The sequence below is a fragment of the Callospermophilus lateralis genome, chromosome 16 (assembly GCF_048772815.1).
Source record: "Callospermophilus lateralis isolate mCalLat2 chromosome 16, mCalLat2.hap1, whole genome shotgun sequence".
NCBI lineage: Eukaryota > Metazoa > Chordata > Mammalia > Rodentia > Sciuridae > Callospermophilus > Callospermophilus lateralis.
In genome coordinates this window covers 48439770-48464082 of record NC_135320.1, presented here as the reverse complement: position 1 = coordinate 48464082, position 24313 = coordinate 48439770, and the positions used below count along the sequence as shown (strand labels likewise).

The window sequence follows — 24313 nt, the reverse complement described above, 5'->3', positions numbered from 1 at the left end:
CGATTTCTGTAAAAATCTGTTCAGCACATTACTTCTGGAACTTTTACTGATAAAAGTAACTTCAAAATAATTCAAGTTGTTACAAAATATAAGTAAATGAGAGGAAGTTTTGCTGTTGTTTCAAAGATGATGTTGCCTTCGGTTGATATTCTCAGATGTTGAAAAACAGTAATCTTGAAAAATAAATGAAAGTTAAAAAAGTGAACAGTCATGTGAATTTTTATTTCTAGTTTCCCTGTCTTAAGACTCTATGTTCCTATTGTGACAGAGAAATTATCAAAGTTCACTAAATTTCATGATATTTGACATAATGATGAAGAAAAGGAGTCCAAGAAACCCAAATTTGTTAGAAAAAAGCATGTTTTACATATTTTCTGAAAATTATATTGTGTGGAAAACATTTAAATATGAATAAGTTCTTGAAATCTCACTGCCTACAATTTGAATCTTCTAGAAAGAAAAATTGATGACCTAGAGTCTTATGTAAAATTAATTTTGATAGAGGAAAAGTTGTTTGATGATGAACTACTAAAGTACTTAAATAAATTCCCCTAAAACTATAAAGGAAATAATATTCTTACCTTTTCTAGAAGGTATATAGAAAAATAAACAAGGTGGAAAGTTAAAAGCCATTTTTGAATGGAGGGGGTCACATAGAGTGCGGCACAGTGAACTGAGGACCTTGCACATGTTCAACTTATGCTCCACCGTGAGCCACACCCACAGCACATTAGGAAATCACTTTAAAAATCCATATTATGGGGCAAAGATTTAAATTTTCATTGCACATTTTTTGAAAGACTTTAACCTACTATCAGGAAGGCATTTTGAATATCTGAATAATATTCCTATGAAGAAGATAGTACATTCTATCACCTACATTTATAGGAAAGAAAATAAGAAAAGTGTACCAACAAGTACTGTGTTTTTGTTGCATGGTGCAAACAATGACAAAGGAGAAGTAGTTTTTTGGTTTCAGTTGGCCAGTATCTCGTTTGTGTGGTTTATGTATTTTGTGGCTATTCACATAACTAGAATAAATAGTTGCATTATAGTAATAAATCTAACTCTTTTCCTTTAGTCTGATTTTCAAGACTAAAGGAAAAACAACTTGGAAGGTCTATGAAATACCCTGGAAGTGAACTGAAACGTGAAGAGCAAGGAGATGACCCTAACTACCTCATTACATTCAGTTTTCATTGTAAAACTAATCTAGATTGCGTCAGAGCCTTGGAAAAGTCATGGGAACTGTTTCAGAGGGAGATCCCAAACTGTATTTTGAGGGCAGGAGAGAAGTGTTGGAGGAAAAAACTCATGTAACCATGAGAAGGCAATTGCTTCTGCTGTCGTCCCTGATGACATTTAAACTAAAAGAAGCATTTTATCAGATTGGATGGTTTCCAGCTGTATTTTTTTTTTTTTCAATCCCTCTTTATTTATTTTACAGTGGATGGAACTGAGGTTCAACACTCTGGCAAAATGCCCACACTGCAAAAAAATGTAAGTTTTCTACCTTTGGAGATACTTATTGGGAAGTACTTGAAAATAGTTTAAGGAGTTCGGAATTTAAGTCACTTAAGTAGAGTCTGATTTTTTAAGTCAAGGTACAAAATAAGTGCATGCTTAATATATTGATGGTTTTCAAAACTAAAGATAAGCTATTTTTAAACTAATTAATATATGCCATTTTGAAATTAAAATGCTTATACTTGATTATCATTCTCTAAAGAGAAATTGGTTTCTAAGAAACTAAAATTGATAAATTGACAGTTACCTGGTAAGGGTTTTCAAATGTCCTAGTAAGTTACAATATAAAAAACAAACAAAAAAAAATGGTGAATTTTTATCCCATATGCAAAATCTTCTCTACTGAGGAAGCTCACATAGACACCCAATGCCTTACACATCAAAATTCCAGCTACCCGAAGGAAAGTGGATGTTCAGCATAAGCCATGTTGTTTATTTATAAAACAATTTACACATAGTTTGTCAGTCAGGGAATAGTGGGAACTCTCAAAATCTTAAGTTCCTGGATGCCCGTTAAGGGCCAAACTTGAGCATAAGGCTTTCTAAGGACAGCAGACTCAGGCCTGCTAAGTTAATCCTTTATGCACAGCTTGTATTTGGATCATGAATTTTCAATTAAATTATCCTCCACTTATATGTGTGAATTATAGCTTAAGCAAGGGAAATTAAATTGGAATGCTTTGAAAATTCAATTTTAAAAATTGAGAATATAGGGATCATAATTTTTTTGTCTTACCTTTTATATATGAATACCTTATCTAATTTGAGAATAGAGAAATCCTAAGAATGGTTCCTAGAAAAATATAATTAAGTGGCTGAAATATAGAGCATATGTAATAAAATGCCTCCATTTATCTGTTAGGTCTGATTCCAACTAAATATAGCCCTAAGAGAATGTCTTCTTTACAGCATATTTTAAAATATTTTTTAGTTATAGATGGATGCAATATCTTTATTTTGTTTATTCATTTTTATGTGGTGCTGAGGATCGAACCCAGCGCCTCACATGTGCAAGGCAAGCGCTCTGCCACTGAACCACAACCCCAGCCCCATATAGCATATTTTTAGCTTTCAAAGAACAGATACTTCCTTTTCATTTGTAAAATTAATCATTCAAATTATTAACTTTATTGAGTTCAGTTGAAATCTGTTCATGGAGATGACCCCAAATAAGTACACAGAAAAATTCATATTTGAGGGACATAACCTATACTCCCCTCAACACATATGAATATACATGTGAATGATACATATTTCTGTTTATTGTCTGTATTTTCACAAAAAATGAACAAAACCAAAATCCAGATATCTGCACCAAAAACATCAAATTGGATTAAAAAAATGATAGAAAATAGAAAGTAGAGACTTCTTGTGATTAGCAGAGTCTGGGCCAAGCACGGCAGTAGTTGCTTTTGTACACATAAACACTAGCTATAATCTTCATAGCCATCCCGGGATGCAGGGATTTTCATCCTCATTTTACAGATGAGGAACTGTTAAGAGAGGTTAAAGATGTTATTCAAGGAAATTGTTCCATTAATTATTTTAGCACAATGGCAATATTTTGCTGGTAAAAAAAAAAAAAACAAGTATTGAATGTCTCGATGCTCTGATTACAAGACAGTGTTGTTAATATAAAGAAGAATTTGTAATAATTAGGGAGCAACTTTCTTAGAAATTCACATGGAATAAATCAGCTTACATATCATTCTAAGAGGAAGGTTTGTGGCCTCAGAGTCACATGCTAAGCATGGGAGGACTCAGGGCAGTCATTACTTGTATGAGAATAGATGCTGTTATCACATGAACACTCATAGCTGATATTTGGATTTCTTTTCTTTTTTGGTGTTTTTCTTCATAACAAAGGGATGGGTCAGTTGGAGTAAGAATATGAGACAGAATTTTATTTCTTTAACACAAATATCCTAAAATTACTTTTGAGTTCTAGGAGGTCCTAAATCATTACTTGGAAACTTGTGTCATTTATCTGTCTCGTGAAGACATGGGGAAGCTTGCCCCAAAGCTCCAGAGATGGAGAAACATTTCTTTAATCACTGCTTCTTCCTCACACAATGGCTGGGGTGCTGTTAATGAAGGTGATATTTGTCTTTTTATTGGGCAGATAGTGGCCACTATCCACTGGAGTGGTAGCATTAGCATTCTTAAATACAAACATGCATATGTCATAATAGACCTAAGACTCACAGAAATGTTGCTTTAATCCATGATAATTCTCCTTGAACACCATTTCTTTTACATCATTGATGTATTCCATTGTGAATTGCCTCCTGCCATTTTGACCAACAGCAGACAATTATTACTCTCAAATGCTAGTCTTTTATTTTGTATTTTAGTGCTATAATTTAGAATTATTCATTAATTCAACAAACATTTCTGTGCTAGATACTGGATGCTCAAAATGAAAGACATAATCTTGCTGGCAAGGAACTTAGCTTTATGGGCAAAGTGGGAGAATAGACAATTACCGTAAAGTATTTTAAGTGTTTTCAAAGAGATATGGCCAGGATGCTCTTCTCTGAAGATGAGAGGAAAAGAGATGTGAGGGAAGGCTTTCATGAGGGAGTGATGTATGAACTAAGTTACAAAAGATGAGGGGGAATCATGTAAAATGGAGGGCTAGATGGTTCACTGCAGAAGGAGCTGCTGTGCAAATGCACAGAGTCAAGTGGCAGGTGTGCTATTAAGGAAACAGAATGGATCAGATTAAATGTGAAGGCATAGGGGAAAGAAGCTGGAGTCTAGGATGACCTTATTTCAGACAGGCTAGGGAGCCATCCACTAAAATAGGGAATTCAGGATCTAGAAGAGATGTGTTTGGCTGAGGATGATAAATTCATTTTGAACATAGATATTGAAAGTCTTCTAGGTTTGCTAGATTAAGTCTTTGTCCTATCTATCTTTTCATATTCTTTTCTTTTCTGCATAATATCTATGTTGATAACAATGATCCCTTTCTTTACCAGGATAACTGAAAACTGAAAAATTTGGTAATGATCAGGTGTTTATAAAAGTACAGTTTTAACTTTAGCTAATGCCTTGCTCTAGATTCCTTTTTATAAGTGTCCTTGATTAACTCTCTGCACCATTTCTCAAACAGCTAGCTCTAGATATTTACTCTTCCTCTTTTTTTTTTTTTTTAAGAAAGAGTGAGAGAGAGAATTTTTTAATATTTATTTTTTAGTACTTGGCGGACATAGCATCTTTGTTTGTACGTGGTGCTGAGGATCGAACCCGGGCCACACACATGCCAGGCGAGCGCGCTACCACTTGAGCCACATCCCCAGCCCTTTACTCTTCCTCTTAAACTTCCCCTTAGTCCCTCTGCTCTCCCTGTCCTTGCTGGTGAGTTGCCTCCTACTGCTCTGCGATGGGGTTCTCCTTGACTCACACAGCTTCTCACTCCTACCTGTAAAACTAATTCTGTCTGTGCTCACTTCATTTCCTCTTCTCAGACAGAGGTAAGTTTCTTCTCTATAAGGCTTTTGCCTTTGTTTGATTGTGTCCCCACTCTGGAGCAAAACGCCACTAGGACACTGAATTTGCCCTGAGGAAATTCACATCCCAGTTGCAAGGTCCAGTAGTTCAGTCCTTACCTTGCTTGCTTGCTTTGAGTACCTGTTGATGGTCCTGGGTAGAGTGGACTGACCCCTGACACTGGGGGCAGGCTGATTCTAAGAATTCTGCCCTCTAAGCCTTGACTATTATTCAACTGTCCAGGGCCAGTGGCTAGTCAGGGCCTGAGGATGGAAGTTTTAATACTGCCAGTATCAGTGTCTTTCCTTATAGGCCAGGTTGTCCTCTGGCAGGTCTGGCTTGTCTTTTCCTTACCAGCTGGTCACCATTCATCATGAGGTGGGCTGTGGTGGTTAGCTACTAGGAGCATCGAGCTGGATTGGTCTGGGTTGCTAGCCCAATCTTGCCTTCCAAGTTCTTTCTAGATCAGGCATCAGGATGGGGCCAGCAGCAGGTCCCTGGCTATTTTTTTCCCTTAAAATTTGTTCCTTTCTTGGTTTTCAGATACCATTTTTTCCTTAGTTTTTCCACTTCTCAGAACACTTCTTTTTTATTTCCTTTGTTGTTCTGGTTTTCTTTTCCACATTGTTAAATACTGCTGTTCTCCAAATTTGGAGCTTGATCAGCTTGTTTCTGGATTTTCTCATGTTCTTAAATCACTTATATGCCATCACATCATTCTAGATCTCTCTCTGGAACTCAGATATAGCTATACAATCTCTATTCACTTTCTTGCCTGTATTTATTTCAACCCGATATCTCACTGATATCTTAAACACACGGTGGACAATTTCCCTACCCTATTCTCCAAAAACATCTTCCTTGGGTATTGATGAATATGTTATATTAATACATATTTTCCTATCTACTAGATGACCACACAAGAAATTTAGGTGTATCTTTTCTTCATTGCCTATATCCAAATGATAATGTCCTACCAATTCTGTCCCTTGACATTTACTTTTGTCCTCTTATTCTTGCCATTCCTACTTTAGTTCATGCATTCGGCATCTCTCACTAGGACGAACACAATGCTTTTTCTAAATTATCTCTTGGCCTTCATTCTTAAAGTTCTTAATCCATTATTAGAATAATGACACCCAAATACCTGCATAGTCATATAGCTCCAAATTTTTCAGCAGCTTCCAAGTTGATGACTCTGGCATACAATTATGCAGGTTGCATACTGCATAAACCAAGAATACAATATTTTCATTGTTATCTTAGGATTATCTATTTAATGGCACATAAATTATTTCAAGAAAAAAAGCTTATTTTTTGGAAGAAATGTTCTATCTGTTGTGTGATAACTGTATTGTATAAAGTCCAAAATTAAACTCAGACATATTCAGCTCTCCAGGTTTAGGACTTTGCTTGACTATCCTAGTGGTATCTTTGTTTTGTTCCACCTTTATACACAACCCCTGTGTCCCAATCTCAACAATTTTTTTTTTTTTTTACTTCTGTGGAGACATTAAACAGTTTCCTTCTCTTGTCCTGTAATCTCATCCTTCTAGGCTGGAGACAGCCTGGCTAATCCCTTAGTACCTTCCTCACCTCTACCTACCTAGAAATCTCACGTGACTTCACCAATTAGCTGAAATATCCCTTGCCTCTACTGTTCAGCTAAGAAACCTCCTCTGGCTGAAAAGTTATTCTACTACTTGTTACATGAACAATTTGTTTTCATTCCTGAACAGTGCTACTATTAGCATTACTCCTCCATCTATTCACACTTTGCTCTGTCCTTAAACCTTACTGTATTAGTCTGTTTTACATTACTATGACAAAATACTTGAGACTTTGGTTTTTATAAATAAACTTTAGCTCACAGATGTGATCCAAGGTCAAGAGTCTGCATGTTGGGATGGCCCTCTTTCTGTTAGAACTCTGAGGCAATGTAGAATATCACACAACAAGGGACAGAGAGGTCTCACTGACCTTTCTGTCTTTTCTGCCTCTTATTATTTATTTATTTTGGTACTGGAGATTGAATGCAGGACCCTGCACATGCTAGGAAAGCACTCTACCACCAAGGTGCACCCCATCCTTCTCCCACTCTTCATAAAGCTACCATTCTATTGTAGGGTTCCACTATGATGACGCTGTCTAGACCTGATTGCCTCCCAAAGGCCCTGACTCTGCACACCATTCAAATTAACTTTATACCTTCCTTCTTTCTACCACACCAGGGAGATTGAAATGTAACATTAGTTTCTGAGGGATAAACTGTGTGCAAACCATAGCACCCACCTAATGGAGCCTCCTTGGTTTTCACATCTGAATACAAGGAGAATATGGTACCTTTTTCCTTATAAATTTTACTGCCTAGCCACACTAGCATTTTCCAGGGATCCCTCATAATCCTAGAGTTCAGTAGGCTGTTTTCGTGAATGGGAAGATAAGTAATTTGGAAGAGCGAATCATTGGATGTTTGAGAGTCTTGAATGACCTTTCCTCTTGGAAATTCACTGTCTGCATTTTGTATATGCTTTTGCCTTTCACATCCAATAATATGAAAAAAACAATTAATTATGACAAACATCAAGATGCATAGTTTAGCTGATATGAGAGCTAAGATTCCAGGCCCCAGAGTGAAGATGAAATGATAACTAGGATTATGTGGAAGGTTTTGGTGTTCCAGTAAAAATGAGAGAGGTGGCCTTGGGCTCACAGAAGGTGGAGGGATTGGAACACTTCCCCCTCCCAGTATTTCTCAAGAAAAGAGTAGGGCAGGAAAAAAAAATTCACCACAAAAGGAGAGATGAAAACTTATATCAGCAAACACCTCAACAACAAAAATGGAAGCCAGAGAACAAGTTAAAAATACTGAGAAAGTATATGTTGAACTGGATTATAGACCTATCTAAGCCACACAGAATAATGAAGGTAAAATAAAGATCTTTTTTTTTTTTTTTTTTTTTTGGCAGGGGTACTAGGGACACTAGTCCTATTTTGCATATTATTTATAGACAGGGTCTCACTGAGTCACTAAGTTCCTTGCCAGTGCTGAGGCTGGCTTTGAACTCACAATTCTCCTCTCAGCCTTCCCAGCCACTGGGATTACAGGCGTGTACCACTGTGCCCAGCTAAAATAAAGATCTTTCTAAATGCAAAATCAACCAACCAAAAAAGACACTCAGAAAATATAGCATCTTGATATATCACTTAAAAAAAAAAATCTTCTAAAAGTTGAACAAGAGAAAGTGGAAAAATATTCCAGAAGAAATTTCTGCAATGCAGAAGAGGAGGAAAACCAGAAAATTATAAATATTTACTGGGAACATTATTGTATAAAATAGCAAAAACAACATAAAATATCAATACTAACAAATTTGGAGAAAAGTACACAATAGAACTTAAATATTGGATAATAATAATATGCAAGTTGGGATTGGACTGTTTCAAGTCATGCTTTCTAAGATCTTTATATTTACTATAAAGGTACCTACTAGATGGTTTTAGTTTTTAAAAGATGTGACTGTTAAAATTTTAAGTGCAACTTAAATGAATAAAATTTTAAAACTTACTTTCAAAGTAGTAAGTGGAAAGTGAAATAGAAGAATAATAGTTAATCCAAAAAATGTCTGAAAAACAAAAAAGTGGAAGAGCACAGGAAATACAGAAAGAATCAAAAGCAAAATAAGATGACAGAAATACTCCATACATCAGACTAATCTTGCCAGTAAAATTTACTAGAAATTAACAGACTAGATTTAAAAGACCTATATGAAATTTGAAGAAAAAACACATAAAAATATGAGAATATAAGATGAAAATAAAAGGATGGAATATTGTGAAAGATAAAATCTGAACTTGAGCACACCAAATACTAAGCCTTCAAAATGTGTAAAATTAACACTAGGAGTTATAAGGACTATGTTATTGTGGATGAAGACAAATACATAAAGCAAAATTTTAATACTTTTAAAAGACAGAAACTTTTCTTTATGACAGATGTAGGAAAGAATTTGCTTGATAAGGCATAAAAAGTCAAAAACCTTAAAGGAAAAGATTAGTAATTTTGAATATATTTTAATTACCTTACATTATGTTGATTTTTTTAAAATAAAACCTTCATCAAAAGATGTAATTAAAGTGAATTTTAAAAAACAGTATATGAAAAGATATATCCAATATACACAGGCTGCCTTGGATACTATCCAGATTATACAAATGTCCTCTATGAATCAGTAAGCAAAAGGCAACACAAATCAAGGAGTCATAGATATAAATAAGCAAGTAACAGTGAAAAAAAAAGGAATAGTCAGCTAGCATTTGAAAACATAGTTAACCTTGGTAAAAAACAAGGGTTACTAAAGTCACAATAAAATGTCATTTTTATCCATGAAATTTAAAAAAATGAGTGTTTAAGTGTCCATGGGAATTTGTGTGGTGCAATGGTATCACTCACATACTTTTTCTGGGGATTTGGTATTTATTAAAGATATGCTATGATACAACCCAGAAATCTATTCCTAGGTATATGTTTGAGAAGTGCCTGCAGATATAAAGTGAAGAAATATCAAAGAGTATTCAAATTAGCACGGTCACCGGGTATGATGGCAGATACCTGTAATCCCAGTGACTTGAGAGGCTGAGACAAGAGGATAACAACTTTAAGGCCAGCCTCAGAAACTTAAAGACCTTGTCTAAAAATATTTTAAAAACTATTTATAAAGCAACATGGTTACATTAACAAAATATTAAGAAAAAAATCCTGAATATATGTATCAATAGGGAGAATGATTAAACTACATGATATTCATAAAATGAAGATAGTTGTGGAAATGAATGAACTACACTTTCATATGCCAATACGAAAGTCTTATATAGAGACACTTATAAAAAGGACAAATCACAGATGCATACAGTTCAACACACATACAAAATTTTACCCACACAACAATTCTGTATATTGCATACAGATACTACATGTGTATTAAATGTTAAGAGATCTGTTATTCAGGCCATAGTGTTTGTTGGTCATAGCCCCATCTCTGGGGTGAGATAGCATTTTGGTTGTGGAATGGGAATAGATTATTTTATGGTAGACTGTTTTAGTTAATGTTTCACACCCAACAAGAACAACTTAGAGGAGAGAAAACGTGTTGGGGGCTCATGGTTTCAGAGTTCTTAGTTCATACATGGCCATCTGCATTGCTCTGGATTCAAGCTGAGACAGCTTGGGGAAGGGCCCACTGGAGAAAAGTTGCTCAGCTCATGGTCAGGAAGGTGTGTGTGTGTGTGAGAGAGAGAGAGAGAGAGAGAGATCAATCCCTTTCACATCACACCTTAGTGACCCACTTCCTGGTTACAAAGCTCATAATCTGATCATTTAACCTTCAAATATTCTTGCATTAGCAGGAGCTTTGAGGGAACACTTCACATCCAAACCATAATGAAGACTTCAGAAGTAGTGATGGAGTGATGAAAAATAGGGCACAGGTTTTCTAAGCAGAATTCACACACTGAAATTGGTCTACTCAGTTTATTCTCTTGGTCCACAGAAAAGATGCTCTAATATTCATTTAGAATCTTTGATTTTTCCAGACATAATTCTAAAAAGTTTAGGTGGTTTTTGATGCACGGTAGATTAGACTGCCAGAGTCAGGTACATAGATGGTAATGAGAAACAACCACCAGCTGTAAGGCGTAAGGCTGGAGAAACCACTAAATGGATGAATAGGAATTGAAACCAAAAGCAATCTGAGGCTAAATATAACATAAAGGCAGTGAATTCTGCATGCCCTCTTAACTCTAGATAGCAATCTGCAACATGGTAATGAATGATGACCACTAGGTCATCCAGATGTTTATGTTTGGGTTCAAATATTCAGGAAAATATATGATCTATATTTGCAGCAGATTTCACTGATTTTAAAAGATTTAGATATTAAAGGAAATGGCTTTGTTAGACAAGATTAACCTCTTTGGAATAGGATATTTCTAAATTATGTCTAGTGAATGATACATTTCTGTATTCCACTTTTTCAATTGACATTCCTTGAGAGATTACAGTAGATTGGATAAGACCATACTTCATTATGTCTTTCACTAACAATGCCTGGTAAATTGTGTTATTAGATGTATGTATATTTAGAGGAAAAAGTGCTAATTTGGTTATTTGATCTATGCTATACTTGTATCATTTTGTAAATTACAAATATTAGAAGAGTGAGAGAGCTAAATACTATTGCATTGGAATTTCAATTGAGGAGTACAATTGCAGTATATACTTTTATGAATTTCCTACTGGCTTTTTGGCAGAATATTTTAAAAGTTTAGTTCTTTCATCTTTCTCACCCTAATTCTAAAAAAAAAAAAAAAAATTAGGAAAATGAGGAAATAATAAACACAATTATTTTAAATAAAGCTTAGCTGGCATAATTTATAATAATGAAAATGCTTTAAGTATGTACTTATAGGGAATAGGTTAATTGTTCAGTTATCAGAATTAGAGTTTGAGAATACCTAATGACATAGGAAAATGCTTTTGCTATATAATGATAAGTAAAAACAATGGCAGGAGGAAAATATCCCAGATTGTTGTTTGACTATATTGTGGTGGTGAGACTATAGGTAATTTTCCTTTTTAATTCTTTTGTCTTTTTTTTCTACACTAAACAAAGTGTTACAACTATATTTCAAAAAATCAAACACTATTTATAAGATGGTACTGCTTTTCTGTTCCTGAAGAGATTGTTTGCAACACTATTTTGGAATGTCATCAGGGGTCACAGTGTTGGATATTGTCAATGACCAATGCTTGAATTTGTTTAAAGGCACAATAATTTCACAAATGCATTTTTATGATTTTTGTCACTCATTGAAAATGACATTTTCATGAATGTTATCTATTAAGTTGAAGAAATGAATAAAATCTTATGTTACTAAAGCCGTAGATAAGAACTCAAAAAGCTGAAAGAAAAATCTTTATGTAAATACTTAATGTTCTCTTTTGTTATGAATGTGCAGCTCCTCTGTGGGTAGTGCACTTCCACGAAGACGCTGCTGTGCATATATTACCATTGGAATGATATGTATTTTCATTGGAGTTGGATTAACTGTGAGTACTGTTTTGTTGTTAGAATTCTCTTAAGTTTATCAACATTAACCAATGGTGAGGCTTGGGACAACCTTCAGTGACCTCTGAGAATGCTGCCTCCCTGGCATGCCAGGCCCAGAAACTTCTGAGGAACTATGGGCAATCAGAAACCCCATCCATGGACTTGGTGTTTTGTTTTGGTTTGGTTTTTCCATGGACCAGTTTTTAATGAAGTTCTCCCATCCAGGTAAAAAGATGTCTTTGGCCCCCTATGAAAGTCCCTAACATTGGGAGATTTGCCATCCATTAACAAAAGCCCATTTGTTTTTATTCAGTGGCAGAATCAACTTTGCATGGGCATGGAGTATCTTATATTGAAAGCAACAATCATTCTGCTATGGAGGTCTGAAAAATCATTTTTCTCTTAATCCATATCAAGCAGAGATTGATTTCCAATATGAGGATGGCTTCTTTTTAGAGGACACTAAAATGAAACAGTTGGCATGGGGATTATGCCAGGAGAAGAGGAACTGATCTGTTTTGTTGTCATTTGCTTTCCGTGCTCCTATGTTCCTCAGTTAGTATACTATCCCATATTATTGGCAATGTCCTATTGTGTCACATGATAGTAAAGAGTCACATAGATTGAAAACCTTATAGAGAACATATTTTGGTGTGTTTGTTTACTTCATAAAATTTATAGTTAATATAAGTTGCAGTATGGTTTGTCAGTTATAGTCAACAGATATACCTTGAGTTTTATAGAGAATTTATGGCTTCAGTTTGGGGATGTATTTCATACGAATCACACATAAGCTGATGCAGGGTAAGCAGATATTTTCTTAAAGTTTCTAATCTTTTGTTTTTATATTGCTTTTTGTTTTAGGTTGGCACCCAAGACTTTGCAAGACGATTTCATGCAACCTATGTTTCTTGGGCAATTGCTTATCTTCTAGGTCTGATTTGCCTTATCCGAGCTTGTTATTGGGGAGCCATAAGAGTCAGTTATCCAGAACACAGTTTTGCATAAGCTTGCTTAGGATTCAATGATGCGGGTGAGAGGGTCTAGCAGTTCTTGATAAGCTATTCTGGACATCTTTAAATCATTTATCTTAACAGATTCCGTTCTAGTTTATGTGTAATAGTTTCAAGACTTTGGGAGTCTTTTATGAGTAAATAAATGCTTATTGCACTGCATTTTATGCAAATAGTTTGTTTTGCTGCTAGGTTTTCAAATTCAGAATAACAAAGCTGTGTTTTATGTTCTTTTAAATCAATTAAAGATATTTTTGGATGTTACCAAATATAACATAACATCACTCTATCTTATGTTCAAATCTGTTATTCCATTAATTGCTGATCTGTATTTCCAAGAAGTGTTTATAAATGTTTTTACAATTGTTTCATATTTATACTTACATTTTCATTAAACAGTATCAAAATCGCTTGCTTTAAAATCAAAGCAATATGCATTTTTGCTTGAACTGCTTACAGTAATTTTAACCTAAGATTATAGTGACCTTATTCAGGAAAAACATTTGAGTGTACTTTCAAAAACTTGACATTGTTGTCAGAGAAACATTTCTAGATAACCGTATGTTTGTTTTTTGTTGTTTGTAGAAAGATATAATATTTTGGTAGTAATTTAAAATACAAGAATGAAAATATTTATTTGTTCACAGTTGGAAATGTTGGATAAATATCTTTTCTCAAAGATCATGGGATTTTTGCCCTTTTTTTCCTTTTTATTTACCAATTATAAAAATCTGGTCTGCATTTATGGAATTTAATGTTAACGCACTGTATGTATTCCTTTATAGAGACTGCAGGAAGTATTTCACCTGACATTTTATAATACTTAATCATTTAATCAAAAATATTTACATTGGGTTGTGCTCCTTTCCATTAGATCATGGTGAATTTTTCTTGTTGGGATAATTATGTACCACTTATATATGAAAGAAGCCTATGACATTTTGCACTAGCTAAAATGTTAAGATTAGAGGTACTCTTACTATTCTTCTCAAATATAACTGGATAATTACCCAATTAATTTAATAAAATAGATCAGAGATAAAAAGCAACATAGTTTTTTAAAAATTCACTAGGACTTATGGAATCAGCTCTTGCACTGCCCATCTTTGCAGTTTTGAAAAAGAAATTGCTTAATTGAGAATATTCAAAGTCTTTCATATGATAGAATTACCTAATGAGATGATCTGAGTAAATTAATTGGTGATTCCAGGGATAAGACTAATATTTTAAATTATTTATGTTCCTAATTAGTATAAAAATGTACTCACCAGAGAGTTTGGAGCAAAATACATGTAAACTTCAAAGAGTAAATGATAAATGTATAAATGCAGTAGCTCAGGATTATATGTACCTTTGAAACTACACTAATAAAAATTATTGTTCAAAAATTACTTTGTTCTATTCCATTTAAAAAATATCATTTCCAAAATTGCCTTGAGATCTCATTGTAAAGTTTTCAAGTTTAAGAAGATATACAATTTTTCTGTTTTTCTACTGTTTTCATGGTTTTGTTAAAAAACATATTTTAAATTCACTTGTAATGTACTTGATGTTCAATATGAAATACTATTTTTTTCTTTTCTTATTAACTACTTGTGACAACATCATAAATTGAAAAGTCAATACATTCTTTCCCCTTGGATTTCAAGTTTTTACATTAAGTTATATGCTATACAATCTAGTTCCTTCTGGGATATAACTCTATGAGGGCAGAAACCCTGGAAATGTTAATTCACTTCTTTCTTGCCATTTAGAACAGTTCCTATTATATATGTGCTCAAATACATGAAGGAATGAATATGCATGGATGAATAAATAACTGAATTTTTATTTTAAATATATATATTTAAAACATATGTATATATACTATAATACACACACACACACACACACACACACACACACACACACACACACACTGTACTTTATGTTATGTGCCAGAAATGCACAGGTAAATATTATAATTTCAGATTAAAGCTTTCTAAGTAAAACCTAAAAGCAGAAATCATATAGGAAAGATTGATAAAGTGAGTGACTGAAACCAAATGAACAGCTCAAAAACTACTATATAAAAAAAGAATCATAAGCAAAAAAATGACAAAAGATAAACTGGTGAAGATATTTTCAAAATAGTGTTAATATGTGATAAGGGAAGGGAATAAAGGCATGAAAAGCAATTTATAAAGAAAGAAATATAATTAAACATGAACTTTTTTTCCAGTTTAAGATCAAATAACATAAACTAAAATAGAAAGTATTTTTTATCTACCACATTAACAAAGAATGAGATAGAGCAACAATATCCTTTTAATTACGGGGATATGAGAAAACATACGTATGTGTGTATGCACACACTCACAAATCCTTTATATTCTTTGGACTAGTAGCTATGTTTGTATAATAATGTTTATCACATTTTAGTTTACAGTATGTATTAATAAAAAATAAATGAAAAATCAATAATGTGGATGGGTAAAACAATTTGGTACACTCATACTATGTAATAACAAGCAGACACTCAGAATATGATGAAAATTTCATCTATGAAATTGGAAATGGTTCACAAAATATATGACAAAATCAAATTACTAATCAATATGTGCAGTACAATCCACTTTTGGGAAAAATAAATTATGTGTGTGTTGAAAAAACTAAGGAAAATAATAATAAAAGGTTTAGAGTAATTATCTTTGTACAATCAGAATAAATCAATTTAAAAAGTGTTTTGTATTAAATTTGTAGTTGGAAAGTTTGTTTTGCTCTTGACAAATAGGTAAGAATGATATGTAATGATCCCATCACTATTTGCTGTATTTTCATTTATATTTTGGAAGTTTTAAAATAAATTGTCTAAAATCCAGACTAATGAATTTCACTGATGAAAAATCCTTGAGGTTTTTTTTTTTTTTTTTTCTGTACTGGGGATTGAAGCACGGTCACTCTACCACTGAAATACAACCCTAGCACTTTTTATTTATTTTGAGATAGGAGCTCCTTAAATTGCCCAGGCTAGCCTTGAACTTGTGATCCTCCTGCCTCAGCCTCCCAAGTCACTGGGATTAGAGGCATGCTCTGCCTCACTCAGCTGACAAAATCTTTAAAGTTAACAAATACATAGTTAAGCTTAGTCCTAAGAACAAAATTTTAATTAAATCCAAATTTATGAGGCTTTATAGTCAAAGTTGCTTTTAAAAAAAGAGCATGTCTCCCAGTGCCTAGTGACATAAAAAGTGCTAGGGAAAATGTTATTTGAAATAATACATCATAGCCACTAATGGTTTAAAAAAAAAAAAAAGGAACATTTGTTCCCTACTCCCCAAAGTAGTGAAAATTGCTGTAGAGCTTTTAGAAAAGAAGAGAAAAAAAATGACACCATAATCAGGTATTCTCGAGCAAGGCATTTGGGAATATACATGTCATTTTAAGAAAAAAAAAAAAAAAAAAAGAAAAAGGAACCTAGAAAGGACATGGGCCAGGTACAGTGCTATTAGTCTCATAAAATGTGCTGTTTAAATATTCACAGAAATCAAGGAAGCAAGTATCCTTGTTTCTCTTTTATAAGAGAATCCAATTATTACTCCCAGAGATCTGAAAAGCTAGATTTTAAGAAGGACAAGAATCTGTCTTCAAAACAATCATTTCCAGATAATTATATTTCCTGGTTCATATCCTGAAAAAAATTGTCATTCCATGTTGAAGGAATATGCATATGTTTACTTTCACTTCTCTGACATTCATATTTCTCATATAGGAAAAACTGCTTGTATTTGAGTAAATAATGTCATTTATTTTGTTTAGTTTTGTTTTATTTAGTTTTGATATGGCTACACTTCCACTCATATGCTGTTATATAAGTCTATAATCATGTCCATGTTCATAATCTGCATAAACTGCCCAATTTTCATTCACTCATTGTATGTTTCTGGTATACACATACACATGTATGTAATAAGGAATAAAGAAAAAACCCTAGTGTTTACTGAGCCATGTTACATTTGTTTTAACATTTAATTTCCATCATAGTTATTATTCTAAAGAGGTTAAATAATTACATAAAAGTCACTCTGCCGATATGTTTTGGAACCAACTGAAAACAAATTGTCTACCTCCAAAATTTATCTGCTTTCCACTATAAGAGATTTGATTATGCTTCACTTTATACTAACTTACTTTTGGGTTTTGTGCCCCCTGCTGTTCATTGTCTGTAGCTCACCTGTGAAAAGAAAACTAATAGAAAAAGTTTATCCCAAGTATTCTTTTCAAAATAAATAATACTCTAAAAGTATTTTTAGAAATTTGGTATTACATACAAGTATATTAATTTTAAATGTTAATTTATTAATAAAGCACTATATTAATTTTCTTCTTTATAATTAACACAATCATAGATAGTAGAAATATTATGTATTAAATATGAAAAAAGTGACATACAATGAAAATTAAATAATGTAACTTCTTTTTATCTTTCTTGTGACGGCAAAATTTATTAACATGACTGTAAAATGCACAAAATACTAGTAAAAAGACAAAGGCATTTAATTTTTTAGTTCATTATACATACTCACAAATTTTAACATATAGTGTTAAAATTTGTGAGTTACCTTATGTGCATGTATTTAACTTAAGGTGGAGTGCTACATAAAAAGCAGGAAAATAAAGAGCCCATATTCTTTTGGGAGCTTCCCTGCAAAGGTAGGTATCAGACCTACAAAGGGAATATTTTGTAATTTAGCAGGTGAGAGTTTTTGATCTTCCATAGTCCTTTCAGTTTTGTAACAGTTATTTGAGGTAATGTATTAAATAAGAAATTATCACATACATTACTCCAATGAATTTTTTTTTAATACCTTGAATGACCTATTCATATGTGTAAGAACTTTCAGCTGAATATAGAACTCTAGAAAATCTTCCAGTGTTCCAATAAGTTTTTCTAAAAAAAAACCCTTGCCAGGTTTGATATTTTCATATCAAATATAACTTTGGATTAAGCTATTAAACATTTCAATAATTATGGAGAAAATGTGTTAAGTTTTTTTATTAATTATTAAGCTTTTGTCTAAGTTTTGGAGATGTATGTAGAATTCCTTCACTTATATAATGCTATTTTTTCCTGGTCTCTTCCTTCATGCCTGCCTTCTTCCTTCATAGCTTCTTCTCTCCCTACCATTGTTCATCCACTGGTCTCTTTTTTTAAATATTTATTTTTTAGTTTTAGGTGGACACAACATCTTTATTTTATATTTATGTGGTGCTGAGGATCAAACCCAGCACCTCTTGCATGCTAGATAAGCACTCTATCATACCCTCATTATCAATGCAGACTTCAATACCTGGTTTTCATTCTTATCATGTGTCACTGATTTAAATGGAAATGGCCTAATGCTGGAGTCTAGACTTAATTCTTTGGCTGTTAAAACCTGAAAGTCGTGCTGCTTTCCACAGTAGACTTCTTCCTCTTATATCCATTCACTGATGACTTCTCAGGAAAATCACAATATCTTTTAATTGATACCTATATTCATCTAGGTGCCTCAAGTTAATAGCTGGCATTGTCATTTTCACTTCTCATCCGTATACTCTTTGCACTCCACCAATTCTCTCTTATGTTTTCAGCTATGTGCACTATTCTTTCTTCATGGACACTGCTTACCTTCCTTGTGGCTCTCATATGCATTGCATAGGTTACTGTTAAACTTCTGAACTAATTTCCCTGCCTCTCTTCTTGCCTTCTCTGCTTCCTACCCTCTTCCAAATCTATTTTCCACTCTGTTACTTAGTAATTCTTTTCCAAATCCACGTCATGGTTTGGATATGAAATGTACTCCCCAAACTCACGTGTTGAAGTATTGGTCCTCAGTGTAGCAATGTTCAGATGTGGTGCTCTTGAGAAGAGATTGTATCATGAGGGCTCTGACCTCATCAGTAGATTAATCCACTGAGGGAATAATTATCTGATGGCATCACTGGGAGTAGATAAAAAGTGTAGGAGATAGGGCCCAGTTGGAGGAAGTGGGTCACTTGGGGCATGACCTGAAGTGTATTTCTTGTATTCAGCCCCTTGCTCTTTCATATTCCCAGATGTCATGGTAAATAGCTTCCTTCTTTCATGCTCTTCTGCTATGATATTCTGCCTCACCTCAAGCCCAAAGCAATGCAGACAACTGGCCAGAGACTTAAACCCCTGAAACTGTGAGCCAAAATAAATCTTTCCTCCTTTGTTTTTCTGTTATTTGTCAATGAGACAAAAACTGACTACTAATACATGACATTTGATATTATCTCACCCAACTAAAATCCTTTAGTATCTTTCCATATCTTTATAAAAGACGTAAAAGAAGCTTCATCCTTATTAAGCTCAATATTGAGCTACTATCAAGCAATCTCTTGTATTTTTGTTTTTCTGTAGGATAGAATTAATAGTGTATTCTTGTACTGACTGCTGTTTCATTCCTATATGCCTTTGGATGGGTCTTTCCACCTGCAAAAGAGCCTATCCTAAAAGTGGGCAAATTTTTTATTCTTGAGCATCCTGCTCAGACATTATGTCTTATACAAATTGTCCTGTGATCCCTTTTCTTCTCCCACCATTCAACAAAATTCTGTATTTCTTTGTAGTGTTTTGATATCCTGTAAACACTTTCACTACATATACTTCCCTCTTGTTTTAATTATTTGTTTGTAGGCACTATTATTAGACTATCATTCTCTTGTTAATTGTGTATCAGCTATAATAGTCTTACTTCAGTTTCTCTTTGTGTCCTCAATAGCACATAATGAGCACAGGTTTTAATTTTTTTTTTTTGCTTAGCTGAGCTTAACTGAATAAAACCAACTATTATAGTATTTAATACATTGCTATCCAATAATTCCTATATATTTATTTATGGAGTATATAGTCCAGATCCCCAGTGGTCTCTTGAAACTGCAAAAATCATTGGATCCTATGTATACTGTTTTTTCTTATATATACATTTCTATGATGAAGTTTAATTTATAAATTAGGCACAGTAAGATATTGCTACTACTAATAAATTAGAAGAGTTATAAGAACATACTGTAAAATTTTCAGAATCATTACTCTTGTGCTTTGGAACCATTATTAAGAAAAATAAAGGTTATTTGAGAACAAGCCCTGTGATACTGAAATAGACCATCTGGTGAGACAGACACTGATTAATGGGCATGTAGGCTGTATAGCATGGATACACTGGACAAAGGGATGATTCATGTCTTGGGTGGAATACAGCAGAGCATTGCAGAAATTCCTGTTGTTCAAAACAACATGAATTTGAAACTTATAAATTATTTCTGGAATTTTTCTTTTAATATCTTTTTGTTGGGGGGTGGCACGTACCAGGGATTGAATTCAGGGGCACTCAGCTACTGAACCACATCCTCAGCCCTATTTTGTATTTTATTTAGAGACAAAGTCTCACTGAGTTGCTTAGCGCCTTGCTTTTGCTGAGGCTGGTTTTGAACTTGTGATCCTCTTGTCTCAGCCTCCTGAGCTCTGGGATTACAGGTGTGCAGCACCGTGCATGGCCTTCTTTTAGTATCTTTAGATCACTGTTGACCATGGGTAAACTGAAATTGTGGGAAGCAAAACTATGAATAATTCTAACTACTATAATAATTAAAAGTTGTGTGTACACTCTCCGTAAATTGCTTTGTAATTCTTTGGGGACTAAATGAGAAGTACTCTATTGGTCAGGGTTAATAAGGAGACAACTTGGTAAAGACTACAGAGTGCTACCTCTTCAGTTTTTCTTGAACTGAAGACTTTCAGTTGCACCTAGATTTAAGACAAAGTAACTTTATTATAGCAGATGGATAATCCAATTGGAGCTGTCTATTTGCATATTCAGACCCTCACTAGACAGTACATACCAGAAGAGTGAATGGGTAACTGTAAGTATGTATGCACACACGAGAGCTCATGCTATGAGCTATGTACTTTGTAGACTGAGTTTAAGTAAAATGAAAATTTGTGAATAAAATGCTACTTACAAATACTAACACCTGTGAACTGTGAATTGTTCTTCTGAGATTCCTATTTTCGCTCTTCCTTTTCTTTCATCCATTCACCAAGTCTTTTTTTTCGGGGGGGGGGGTGATATGGAGATGGTGAAGAGGCAAAGCAGATATCCACTTAGGGCAAAAAAAGCAACGAAGACAAATTACAGATTTTAAAAGAACAAAAATACCACAAACAAAAAATTCAGAAAAGTATTTTAAATTCATTGCCTGAAACATCACTAAATCAGAAAAGTATTTTAAATTCATTGTCTGAAACATCACTGTTTTTTCCTTTACTTTTAGCTTTAAAATTTTTGATTGCCTTATCATTTGACAATTTTGTAACACTTTGTCTCTAATGAGAATGGATAATTTAGTATTCCACTCAAGCAAAGTTATTAAGTTTGGAAAATTTGATTTTCAGTTTGTTCACATGTTATTTGCCAATAATAATGTCAATTTTTAGTATTGCTAAATTTGGGAAATTCTGTCATAAATTTCTTGTGTGAGCTTTCATTTCAAGCACTTTAAGTCTTCTTAGGCATTAACAACCCTGAGTGCTTTCTAAATTGCTAAGACTCATTATCTGTTGTCAAGTTCTTGTTTTAAAGAACTTCTTGTATTATTTCATTACCTTATAGATGCCAATATTTCTAGTTTCAATGTATTTATGTGGTTCATTTTCCTTCATCAATTATAAAAATTTTGAGTCTATTATTTTTATTTAAAAATTTCTTTTTCCCTCAATAAATTACTGATTTTAGCTTTACCTGATTTTTTTGCAGTAATATTTTTGTCAAAATGATTTCTATTAATTTCATACAGTAATACAAAATGATTTTATTATATAATGTAAAATATGACGCATTGTTAAATATATTCCCAAAGAAGAAAATCATCTATTTTAACTAGATTGATGAGAATTGAATCCTGAGCTTACGATTGATTTTCTACAGCTGGGGCTGGATGAATATATTTGACTCCACTGTCCACTGCCTTCAGGCACCTTATTCCACAGAGCACATTCTCATCAAGATTACATCACCTGATGCTTCCCTGTAGGCCAGGTGAGTCGTCTCAATGGATGCCATGAGTGTTCCTGGGAGCCATTTCTACACTGAGACAGCTAACAAGAACCTGAGCACATGTGGAAGTGCTTGTGAAATGCCACAGTTTTAAATGCTAAACCCTATCACATTAGTGTTGCACTTGGGACCCTTCAATATCTCCCAATTTTTTTTTCTAGTAAAATGCAACTTCCTTAGTAATGTCTATAAAACACTATATGGTTTTGGTTTTTACCATTTCTCCAAACTAATCTTCAACATATACCTTTTGCTTTGGCCCAGCCATACTGGTTTTACACTAGTTTCAAGAAAATGCCAAATTTCCTCCCCAGCCCTCACCCAGGCCATCAATGCCTACCATTCCTTTCACTTTAGGATTTTTTCTTATTCTTCAGAGAAATTTTTTCTTTGGTCACCCATTCTAGTCAACCGTTCTTTGCCTTAACATATCCTACTGGTTCTAATCTCCTTTTGGAAGTTGTCTTTTGAGTTCTCTAAATGATTTTTTTCTGGGATGTGTAACATTTTCTTAACATCCCTTTCGTCATGGTCTCATTTATGTAATATGCGTATGATTGGTGTGTATCTATATTCTAATTAATCTATGTAATATGCGTATGACTGGTGTGTATCTATATATGCTATATAGGTGTATTGCTATATATTTTATATGTTTATGTATGATAGTTTTATGCATAACTCAAACATTGTGTGTATAAGTCCCAATTTGAACTCATTTCCTTCCCCAAACCTATTATGCCTCTGGTGTTTCCTATTTTGTGCCATCACCACTGATTTACTTGTTTGCCCAAGTCAGAAACCCAATCACCCTACCTTCTCATTTGCCTCTGTTATCCAATCTGTCACTGAACTATATTGATTTCCCCTCATGAACACCTCCCAGATTTATCCCTTCTTCTTCCTACTTAGCTCTTCATCTTATTTCTTCCTGGAGTGATCGTAAGTGTCTTCCAGGGAAGACTTCAAGTGGCCTGCTTAATTTCGTTGTATCTTTCAGCCTGCTTTCAGAATGATTTTTCAAATATTCAATTTTGATCATGTCAATATTTTAAAATTCTTCAAATATGGGACTTCACTTATTAACAGACGAATTGTAAATTAGGCTGGACATCTGTTTCACGTTCACATCTGATTTCATTTTCCCTAGCACAGTTCACCCAACTCCACTCACTGCACACTAGACAAGCTTTCTTGTTGCACTTGCTCTGCTTTCCCTGTTCTGTTAGCCAACTGCAACCCAAGGGCCAGCGCAGGCATTCTGGCCTCGCACCTGGGCAGGGCCACAGGACCCAGTACTAGGGCCCCGCCCCCGAGGGCTGCCTTTTCCACCCCTGTACCGCCCGCTTGTCCCCCAGAACCGACTCACGGGTGTCCTCAGGAGGGACACTCAAAGATAATGAAAGAAAGAGCAAAAGAATGAGAATGAAGATTGAAAACAAAGGATTTGGATTCGGATGCAGACGCTTCAACTAATTCTAATGGTGGTCCTTCCGGGGCTGTACTCTGTGTGAGGCAGTATTCCTGCCAGATATAAACCCGTGCTCCAACGCCACCCTCCCTGCCCACCTGAATCCCCGCACGTCTCGCCGCGTGGCGGGAAAGCCGGCCCCCGGCAGCTCTGACGGGACCGACTCAGTCGTCAGCGCCCCGCGGCCTGGCTCACAGAGGCGGCCTGGCTCACAGAGGCGGCGTCGCTCGCGAGGTGGCGTCGCTCACAGAGGCTGCCTGGAGCCCGCCGCCCGGCCCGGCGCAGCGCAGCGCAGGCGGCCCGCCTCGCGCCTCCGGGACTGGGGTCGTCCTGAAGGCTGTGGATGCGGGCGCTCCCCGTCCAGGGCCAACCCGTCAGCCGCTCGGAGAGGCCGTCGCCGCCTCCCGCGCACGCCGCGCCGCTCCCGCCCCGCAGGCCCAGCACGCTGGGCCAGCGCGCGCCGTCCGTTTAACGGTTCTGGCCCCTCCGGGGTGCTACCGCCCTCGGGGCCCGGCGCCCCAGGCCCCGCCCCGTGCCCGCCCCGCGCCCCCCCGCAGCCGCCGCAGCCCCTTTCCGCCCCGCCCCCGCCGCGTCCGG

General features: G+C 35.0%; 1 protein-coding gene across 2 annotated transcripts in view; it reads left to right on the top strand.

Moving 5' to 3' along the window:
* Pip4p2 (phosphatidylinositol-4,5-bisphosphate 4-phosphatase 2) overlaps positions 1–13331 on the top strand; it is a 47585-nt gene extending 34254 nt beyond the window's left edge. For both annotated transcript variants that reach the window (XM_076836060.1, XM_076836059.1), the window contains exons 5-7: positions 1448–1500; positions 12040–12130; positions 12996–13331. In XM_076836060.1, the coding sequence (XP_076692175.1) occupies positions 1448–1500; positions 12040–12130; positions 12996–13139 (288 nt within the window). In that variant the 3' untranslated portion in view covers positions 13140–13331. The remainder of the gene's footprint in view (positions 1–1447; positions 1501–12039; positions 12131–12995) is intronic.
* The last annotated feature ends 10982 nt before the right edge of the window (positions 13332–24313 follow it).